Source organism: Platalea leucorodia, assembly GCF_965183815.1.
Source record: "Platalea leucorodia genome assembly, chromosome: Z".
Lineage (NCBI taxonomy): Eukaryota > Metazoa > Chordata > Aves > Pelecaniformes > Threskiornithidae > Platalea > Platalea leucorodia.
Window position 1 is genome coordinate 64,533,052 of NC_138858.1, and position 10,623 is coordinate 64,543,674.

General features: G+C 42.4%; 1 protein-coding gene across 7 annotated transcripts; it reads right to left on the reverse strand.

Moving 5' to 3' along the window:
- Window positions 1-209: 209 nt before the first annotated feature.
- On the reverse strand, window positions 210-10,007 carry STARD4 (StAR related lipid transfer domain containing 4). 7 transcript variants are annotated; one of them, XM_082336722.1, is made up of 6 exons: window positions 9,965-10,007; window positions 9,662-9,769; window positions 7,914-7,963; window positions 6,284-6,410; window positions 4,998-5,112; window positions 210-4,447 (listed from the first exon to the last, which is right to left on the reverse strand). In XM_082336722.1, the coding sequence occupies exons 2-6, from the start codon at window positions 9,764-9,766 to the stop codon at window positions 4,221-4,223; spliced, it is 624 nt and encodes a 207-aa protein (XP_082192848.1). In that variant the 5' UTR covers window positions 9,767-9,769; window positions 9,965-10,007; the 3' UTR covers window positions 210-4,220. The 7 variants fall into 7 exon arrangements, with proteins under 7 accessions (XP_082192848.1, XP_082192847.1, XP_082192853.1 ...); XM_082336721.1 differs by having other exon boundaries at window positions 9,662-9,777; XM_082336727.1 differs by lacking the exons at window positions 9,662-9,769; window positions 9,965-10,007 and adding exons at window positions 7,112-7,186; window positions 8,101-8,174.
- Window positions 10,008-10,623: the final 616 nt, after the last annotated feature.

Consider the following 10,623-nt stretch of genomic DNA (forward strand, 5'->3'; position numbering starts at 1 on the left):
GCATCTTCCTAGGCCTAAATCACGTTTCTAAGTAAAGACAGGCTTTTTGATGTTTAAATTTAAGGAGATGAATTGATAGCATTAGAGATCACCAGGCAGCTGAAGATTAACTACTTCATCAGACCTAACTCCCCCAAAAATAACTGAATGCTACATTTGCCTGCACAAGTATAGAAAAAGCTACATCATGAGTCTGTTGGAATCCATGTCTTAATTTATTCTGTAATTGCATACAAAATATAAATACAATTCTCTTAAGTGCTGAACACAGTCAGTTAAAACCACTGTTAAGATAGGTTGACTTTGACTTTCTGAACATAAGCACAACCTGACTGGTTTCAATAGAACTATGGCTACTTTTACAGCAATGAACCTCCTAGGTCGAATCACCAGCTCACACCATCGAAATAGTTCTGGTTATTTATGATTACTGGAGGAATTATACACTTTTTTCACATCTTACAAATTCACCACATTTCATGTTTATAAATTCATCACTTTTGAGATGAGGGCTTGTGCTGTTCCCAGAGTATGTATCTGAACTACCGGTCCACCACGCAGCAGGCTGTGGTAGACTATCCTGGACTGCCCCCAAATTGAACTTAGCCCAATCTCTATCTATCTTCTGCATATCTAAAATAAGGAGCACAACTACAGGCAAGGTCAATGCTGGAGGTTTTAGATGAAGAACAGAAGCCAAACATGAAAATTTTCTTATCTTTAGCCACCCTTCCCATCCACACACAGAGCACGTAGTTAAAGTGCCAAAGATTAGACTGTCATATTGCCTAAACCCCTGAAAAAGTAAGTTTTTTAAAAAAATACTAGTCATATAAAAATAATTTTGATGTGTCTATTTATGCCATTTCCCTAGCAAAAACTGCTCTCTGCTATTCTTGGGCACCTCATTCAGAAGTCGCTTTCAGATAACTGTATTCCAGCTTGACTGAAACACTCTTAAGTACTGGCAAACCTCACAAACTTGCAGATATTCTGGTGCTGTGAGGATGAGAGAAATCTATACTAGGTAATTTACTTTTTCTCCCACTACCTTCTAACAAGCAAAACATGGGCTCCTGCACTTTGTCCTTTCAACTGCCTTCCTGTTAGGACTGTCTTGGCTTCATCTAGATTGTCCACTAACTTAGGAGGAAAACAATGTCTGTGGGAAAAGAGGTTCTGATTGAATGAGTACTTGATTTTGTGGCTTTCTTGGTTCTGAATGTAGTCTGGTTAAAGAACAGCTCTGCTTCCAGACCTAACACTCCTCTCAATCCTTAGCTATACAAAAAGAAAGTAAGTTTTGGTTTCAAAGAAATACAACACACTAGGAAACTTGACATCTGTATTACTCTATAGCTGAACTGCTTGCAATAATGACTGTAGGGGTATCAGGTATGCATTGCTTCAGCAGCATGATCAGCATACATTGTCAATCATTGCACTCCTAAATCAGAAACATTTTTAGAAGTGTGAGATTCCCCAAAATAAATCCTTAAAATTTGTTAGCACCTTCTGTGATTTCTCCTCATCTGGAAACTATGTTCTTTTATTGATAAAAAAAATATCTGCCTCCATTCTCTGTCTCTGGTAGTCTCTACTCTTATTATTCACTTGAATATTCAAACTCATTGGCAGAAGCAATAGCTTACGTCTGTTAAAACACGCAAAGCCAGTTTAATCAGTGTTTAAGGAACAAATTGCTATAATGCAAAGTAGGAGACCCAGCGTGCTTCCAGAAACTTTACTCTCATTCACAAAATCTTTCCATCTCTAGGCCTGCTACTGAAAACAAATCTGGTGATAAAAAGCAAACCTGCATGGAGAAATTTTTATAAAAAACATCATCATACTTAAAATACACTAGGAATTTTCTTCCATTTAAAGACAAGTCTTCTTTCTTCAACTGCTCTGTACTTCATCAGCCTATCTTCACTGAAAGCATAAAAAGCCGTTTCACTCGACTCTAAATAAGGATAGATACTCTAGGGGTGTTAGAGCCCTTATAACCTGTGATTGTAACAGGAACCTCTTAATCTTTTCTGCAGTGCCTAGTGTTGTACAAACATAATTCTGTAAGTGTCTTGTGCTCCTTTTGACCCATTTCTCCAGCACTTCAGTGCCTCAGTGCAGATTTAAACTGGGCTTTTTACAGAGCAATGGGATATTTTTCTCTATATACGTCTGTATCACAATCCCTCAATTGGTCAGTTCCAGTGGTTTTAAAAAAAAAGACATGAATATGCAGATTTACTATATATGTAGTTGTTACAGCTGGGAAGAATAAAGAGGGTACACTTCACACAGCTTCCTCTATAATGATGTCAACATTCATCCCACAGAGCAGTATTGCTAGGGTTTTACATACTTGTCTCAGCACCAGTACTACAAAGGAGTGGACCCTAGCATTTAGGAAAAAGTGTGTCTGTGGACACTGATTCCTTAGTCTCCTTGGTGGTGCAAGATCACCTTGTGAACTTCCAGCACTGCGGGGGAAACAAGGAAGATAGAAAAGATGGGAAGAGTAACCAAGGGGTTTAAAGGGAATTGCAGAATACACAAAACCGAACAGGGAATTGACATTTTCTGCCTACAAAGACACCAAAGGCTGTTTGATGCCATTGTTTTTAAGTAAGTGTCTTAAGCAGTACTAAATGCCTTAATACATGAAGCACGTTGGGAGAGCCCTCACTATATTTGGTGTCGATGTGTTTTCTACCTCTCCACTTGAGCAATGAGAAAGAAAACTCCTCACTGTTTAGAGTTCAGCTACAGTGGCCAGTTTCCAGAAAGCCAATATTGCAGCGGAACAATTTTAATCTGATTTTTTTTTCCTAAGAGCCCATTATCAGACCTTGGATTGTATGCATAGAACTGGCCGCAAAATATTAGGGTTCCAAGGTACTTTCACAAATTACTATGCAGCTAAACTTGCCTCTACTAGCACTGGTAAAGCATACGGATAATTACAATCTCACCTGAGCAAATGATGCATGTCAACATTAAAAGCTTAATGTCAGGTTTTAAACAGAATTGAGGTCCTAACAGCACAGACAGTAATCTTTTGAAAGCCTCTGCCATGTATCTGTCCGCATCACTGGGTGGATAAATATCCTTAAAAATCTGACCCTCCATCCTCCAGCAGATCTGAGCAACTCTGCAGCGTGAGCTTTGGCCTTCAGTTATTCATGTTTTAATATGCTCATTTCATTTATTGCAAAGATCAATATAGGGTTATTACCACAGAACACTCCAGTGCACTGTACCAGCATGATGGCAGTCTGTGCTGTTGTGGCTACACCAGTGTTTATACCTCAAGCAAGTTAGTGGTCCTCTCTGTTGCTTTAGTAATTCCAGGTTTTCCAGTTAAGGAAGACACAAAAAACCCCCACACACAATTACATGCAAATTTAAGTAAAAAATTCTTTAGAAGTGCAGAGTATCACAGAAGATCCATTGGAAGTTTGCTATTTTGACAACTGTGTGATTAAAAGCGCACTAAAAACTATGGAAAAACACCTGATGACTTAAATGAGCTTTGGATCAGCTGTAAGGGCATTTCTTTATCTATGCACTGAGACTGTTATATATAACAGTCAATTAATTTACAGTTACAACATCAAAGAAATGCCAATAATGAATACGTATTTTTGCTAACAAGAGCGAATAGCTTTCTTATGAATAGTATAATTTAACAACTTAGCTATGTAATATCCCTACAAGAAATCAAAGTAATTTTTTTAAAACAAATTACAGATGCACCTGTACAAACTACATAAATGAGAAATTTTAAGTAAATATAAAAATATATATATTACAAAATCACATCTTCAATGAGATCCTGCCAGTACAGCGACCTGCACCTGCAAAATCCTGAGCACTCCACTCTCAACAGTATTGGTGAGAGCTGAGTTCATGCTGCATTTTTCAAGCCCACACACACCCCTTGTGTTTTCTGCCTAGCAAGCCAGAGGTTTATAGGTTCAGACTACTCCTCACACAGCTGCAGAGTGTTGAGCAGGACACAGAACCTCACGCCATGAATTAGGAATGTATGCTAAGTATCACATCAAAAAGTACTTGGTAAAGTTGTTTGGGTCCCTCTACATAAAGGTGCAGGAACAATGTTACTCACCTCTTAACTCAGTAGCTAATCTATGCTAAGCTAAACAATACAATTTGATTGCAAGAAACGCATGGGCTTTTAAGTCACTGTTTGTCTATGTTTTCAGTGCCTTTTTGAGGTCAGAGTAGAAATTGGCCAGGGTACTAGACATGGCAGTGTCTACTGCAGATTGTGGTAGCATCCCTCGCAGTTCAGTCTGAATATAGCCTGTCAAAAGGCTGTGGCTAGGATAGTCCTTGAGAGGGACGCAGAACCAACCACAAGGGTGATTGAATCCACGGACAAAATTAGGTCTCACCTCTCCATAGTCTAGGCTTATACCTATGAAGGAAAACAAACAAAAAAAAAGTAAAATTAATTTGAGACAGATAAAAAATAAAGGTGCAGTAAATTTAAAATGTTCATGTTTCTGCTCTGGGAATTCACTAGAAGTGACAGACACACTTCAAGTTTCTGGGTACTTTCACGCATGGAAGTTGTCTGCTCTTCATCCAAACTCCACAACAGACAAGCAGAACTTGATAAGCAGAAATTCTGACATTAAAAAGACATTCCTCCTGTTTACTACCAAGCTGTTACTCCACTCAGTTTGCTGTAAGAGCTGAGTCAGAGGACTCAACTTGTCTCTACCACTCCTGTCCCACAGTTGGCATAAATGAAACTTGCCACACAGGGATGACTCATGGGTAAACCAGTAACCTGTACACTTCTTTAAATCTGTAAAATGTTAAAATACCTTTGAAATACTTGTTGGAGACCATCTTACACCATTTTTGAATGCTTACTGCAGAACTAAACTTAATTTGAATAAAATCTGAAGCCAAGCGCTGTGACAAAATAAGAATTAAACAGAGGTTAAGTGGTGCCTTACCACATGTTAGAAGCCCATCTTCATAGCTTGTGGTGTAAGAGAAATCAACAAACTCCCTTGGTGCTATGATGTTCCAGAGCTGGCCAGCAGTGGTGTAGCGCATCACACAGCAGTTCTTGTTGAGTGACAGAATGAGGAGGGTAAAAAACAAAAATATCTTAGTATAATGAATACAGGGAAATTTATGCTTATAGGCAGCTAGCCTTTTCCACAAAGATCGTAGCCTATGTCAACTACACTGTGCAAATAACTTCAGTGAGGTCTGAATGGCTGTGTCGTTTTCAGTCTAAATGCTGGAAGTTTGTAAGGACTTGCAGTCTGCAACTGGGAGCTGCAGGAGCTGAGAATATCTGGCACCTTGAAAGCATACTGACTAAAACTACAGAACTCTGTCATGCCTGGGAACTGAAAGCCATGTGGCTTTCATGCAGCTTAACCACTACTTAGCAAGTCTGAAAGGAACCACGAATGATTTGTAAGAAGCCTCTCTCAGGACTAAGATGCTCTGTCAAGTACTTTTAATCCACCAAGTGAATAATAGAACAGAATGCAAACAAATCTTCAAAATAGGCTTTCTTATAAAACAATAGTTTGTATAAATTTTAGGGAATAATTAGCAAAAATACCTTGCCACACAAATCTTCCTTAACAGCCAGAACAAAAGACAATCCACGTTTAAGCCAGATGTCCACAGGGTTCTGAAGTCTTACTGAATGTCCCCAGTAACCACAGGAAGGCTACTAGCTCTTCTGTAATCAACTTCAAACCTACCTTTCTTTAGCAAGTCCTGCCCCTCAGTGTGAACTATTTTGGCTCTCAGCACAAAGCCCTGCCATACAGTGAAGTCAGTCTTTTAGGAGGAGGGAGAGGTTGCAGCTTCTGTACGTGTGGATTATTAATACTTACAATTTTGTTTGTTGTGGAACAGAAGAAAACAAGCTGTATGAAAAGGCTTTGCCGTATAAAATATTACACTGTAACTCTCTATATGTTACTTTTATCAGAGGCTACCAGAGCTCCCACGTCCAACAGAATCATCACTAACCAAGTTTTACTCCTTTATTTTTAGCATTGATGGAAAGCTGAACTTCAAGCTTCAGAATAGGACTGTGCAGCCAGAAAGCCTCATCTGAGGCCAGCCACAGCATGTACAGACAATATTGCATGTGAATGCAGAAACCAGGCAGAAGAACGTTAGTATTTGTTGGAACAACTGCTCTGCTGTACTATTAAATTCACATATGCATCTATACACATTTCCCTTAAGAATCTAAACAAGTTTTCACCTCTTCAAATGTTTCCATAATGTCCATTGTAGTCATTAAGCTGTCCCAGTCTAGCCTATAAGGTCCAGGGCGAATATGATCCACTATTCGGTTAGTAACATCTTCCACCACTCCTTGAGCTTTGTAGCTAGAGAAACATATGTTTACATTTAAAAATGAGAAATTCTTTATACATATTCCTTTAATTTGCAACAGCACCCTTACTGTAATACGTTATAGCACCTGGAGTTATGGTCAGTGGGCAATTGTATCAGAAAGACAGTACTGAAAAAGACCTATGAGTGCATCTATGCGCCTCTGCAATAAATGTTACTCTGAGCAGCTTTGTCCTTATGCTGCAGTCAGTATTTTGTAAATGGCAAACTCTTTCCTCAGATAAAAATCAGCATGTTTATTTCTTTAACAACTTGGTATTTAGCTGCTCTTGCTGGAGAAGCAAGGGAGTCCACCAGGGACAAGCAAAGCTAAAAGCAAAAAGAAAGGAGAGCAGGGGTACAATCGGAAAAACATGTTTCTTAAAGCAGAAGTAACAGTAGTAGGAGCAAGCTAAAGAGAAACTACGTTATGCTTTAGTGGTGTATTAGAGTCCAAAATAAAATAATTTGGTATAAGACATTACAGAACATTCATTTGTTATCAGATATTTTTAGCAGACACCAGAGATTTTGTTTACTTGAGTTACCAGGCCTCTGGCTCCTGAAGCAGAAGAATCCATCAGAACCATTATTTTCAAAATACTTCTTATCCATTAAGCTGTTCTTATTAACAGTAGGTAACTAGTCAAGCAACACATTAATCTATTCACTTGCACAGTTCACCCATACTCACTCACAGATAGCTGGCTGGAGCCAATCTCAGCTGTATACTCAGAACTGGAGGACGACATGAACATGCCAGTGGCTTCTAGGTAGGTATTTGGAAAGTTGTTCCAAGTGTCCTTTATTACACCAGGCGTATACACAACCCTGCAGTCTTCATCTGCACACAGCAGCCACTGCCCTCTTGGCAGTGGTTCAAGTTACACCTGTTGTTGATGCCCGTGCGCCTGTGGCTCTGTACAGAGTCAGCAGACTCTTGGTCTCTGGAGTCATCAGCTCTTGCAGATTTAATAGGATTTAAATTCCACAGAGCGTATCAGTCTTTGAGATACTTTCAAACACTACCTTTTTACATGACTTTTCCTTTCTTTCAAGTGCTGTTTTTGAGTAACTCTTTCTCTACCTAAACGTACAGATACCTTGCTTGATATTTTACACTACTGTAGCTGCATAGTCACTGTGACAGTCCAAGCACTGACACTTCAGACCTACTGAACCTGGACTTGATTCTGTGTTTTGCAGACCACCATTCTAAAAGGTCTGGCATATGTTGTTGCCCACTTCAGCCAATGGGAGGTTTGTGGTGTGTTCCACAGTTTTCACTGTTCATTGTTCTAGACACCATGCAACACTAAAGCATTAAAATATAATACTAAAAAGAAATGGTATCAGCACCCTAGATGATCCACTTAGCTTCTCCTGTGGAGAATCTGTGTAGGTGAAGGCTGTAGAATCCACAGCTGTCATTTCTAAATTCTATAAAACATATTTGTGGAACCTTAAAAATGTATCTGCTCTGCAGGCAAACTTACAGGTATCCACTGAATTCCTCTGATGGTTTACGCCACACAGTTGCATCTTTCTGAAAGAAAACGGAAGATATGATGTTAATTGTCACTTACATACAATTCTAAGATGTGCAGAAAATGCCTCAATTTTTCTCAAGGAAAGCAAAAGACTTTACCATTAACTATGGTTCACCCCAAAGTGCTCACTGACCTGGGCACTTTTGTACACTTTTCTTAAGAAGATAAGCAGATGTTTCAGACACCTTTTGCTTGTAATCTTCCATTCTTTCAAAAAATCAGTCAATTGCCTTTCTCAGTGTCAAATGCTAGAAGTCTGCACAGAAATAGGGCTTGGCAGGCCAAGCCAGTTTTCTAGAAAAACACATAGAACAATGGAACCACATTACTAGGTAAAGCCTTTCAATTAAAAGGCAACTAGAAAACCATTATCTGGACACTATCTAGACAGGAAGACCACACAACTTCTGCTTGCACTCCTGTAACACATGACCGAGCAGATGTGTGCAGGAGGTGCTGACACTGGCGGACAAGAAAGCTTAAGTTATCCTTCTTTCCTAGATGCCTGACTAGGAGTGTCTTGCAAGCAGTAGGCTATTTATTTTAAAGTTAGCCAGAGAAAATAAAGAAAACAGTATCTTCTGACTTTTATCTAACTATAAAATGGAACCTCTATACAAAATCTCTTAATTTTGGTGTTAAAGAGAGTGCCATATGGCACCTTTTTATTTGGAATCATGATTATGTAAGCATAAAGGATCAAATGTCTTGAAGAACAGTAGCCTAAGTACTGCACCCAGAACTGTTGAGTATATTTAGGGGCAAAACACATCTACCCGGCATGTAGCTAAAGCTCTGAATTTCTTTTTCACAGCACAGTATCAAAATACAAGGAAGGAAGGAAGGAAGTCCAACTGGAAATTTTACAGGGGTAAAATCTGGGGAATAACATGATCTGAAACACTGAAATTCACATAACTTCCTAAATGAAAATAATGGTGTAGGTGTAAGACTCAGCATTTAGCAGAGCAGAGGTGGTGTAGGTGTTCTGCAAGAGTGAAAGGCTTGGACGCTCTGTTCCTTTCAAGAAAGTGAATTTTTTAATTCTGCAAATAATCTAGTTACATTTGGAATACTTGACCCTCTCTTATCAATGTCTGCTCACACATTAGAGAATTGCGTTCTCTGTCATGGAAGGAAACTTCTGGTAACGTGGGGGCTCTGAAGGCAATGGAAACATGAAGCAATATGAGAGAAAGAATTGAGAATTATCTCACTTTTTAAGAGGAAGACATTTGAAAGGTGAAGCATGATGGGTTCAAGCACTATAGACAGAAGAGATTCCAGAGGCCGGCAGAGCCTGCCTGCAGGCTGTGGCTGGTTTGCTAGAAAGAACAAGCGAGCATCTTGCAACACTGCTACTGCTAACAGCATTTCAAATTTTCCTTTAAGAAAAGCTTATAGTCCTACACACGTAGGATTCTGCTGTGAGACGCTCCCCTGGAAGCGGGCAGAAGGAACGACAGCGTATGTCTGTAGACAGGAAAAAGACATTCTGTCATCCAAAGCTGTGCTATCCTACAAGGGCGGTTTCACAGGGCCTCTGATATAAAAGTCCTGCAAGACTGTGGCCGACGTTTCCCGCTCGTTACACACGGCCTAACGAGCTCTTCGCGCCCCCCCCGCCAGGTGACCCGCAGCTTCCCTGAGAGAACCAACCGCGCCGCAGGCACGAAGCCGCCCACACCACTCACGGTTTTCTTCGCAACCCGCCACTCGCTCTCTGCGATGCTGTGGTACTGAACCAGAGTGTTCCGCAGCTTCGTAGCCAGGGGTGCTGAATTTGGCAGGAGATCCATTTGCTTTCCGCCTGCGTAAAGATATCCGTTACACGGGCGGGCGCCACGTCAGGGACGCCGACAACGGCACGACTCATTCAAATCCACGCACTCTCAACACAGAGAGCAGGAACCACCGCCCATCCCCCACCCCCCCACCCCCCCCCGGCCCCGGCCCCGGCCCCGGCCCCGGCTCCGGCCCCGGAGCCCCGCGCTCACCTGCGGCCCCGGCCGCCTCCCCCGCTGGCGGCACCGCCGGCCGCCCGGCAGCCTAACGGCCGATGCCGGCAGCCAATGAGAGCGCAGCCGGCTTCGCGGCGCAGCCAATGGCGGCGCGATCCGCCGAGAACGGGGGAGGGGTCTCGCCGCCTTCTCCTATCACGCGAACTCTCGACATGTCACCGGCGTGTCGTCACGAGCTGGAGGCAGGAGGGCGCCCTCCCGTTCGCTGCTGCGGGGGAAGGAGGGCGCCCTGATTGGGTGGAGGGAGTGGAGTGATGGCAGGGGGCGGGGTTAAGCCCGGCGGGGCAGCGTGCGCGCCACGGGGCCTGGCCCGCCCTCAGCGGGGCGGCGGGGCGGGCCTGCGCCGGGCCGCCGCCGTCCCGGTGGCACCGGGCTGGCCGCGGCCGGCCGCGGTGACGGCGCGTTACCACAGCGTCGCTGTGTCTGCGTGGGAGCAGGCCGAGCCGCAGCCACCAGGCCGGGTCTGCTCCAGGGCTCGTCTTCTCACGTGTGGCCTGCTGCTGTCGTTGTAAAGGCTTTTTTTACTGTGACTTTATAAAGGTTTACGCAGGGTGGCAGCTTTCCAGGGGAGACCTGATCACTCTACAGCTGCCTGAAAGGAGGCTGTACCGAGGTTGGGGGTCGGTCTCTTCTCC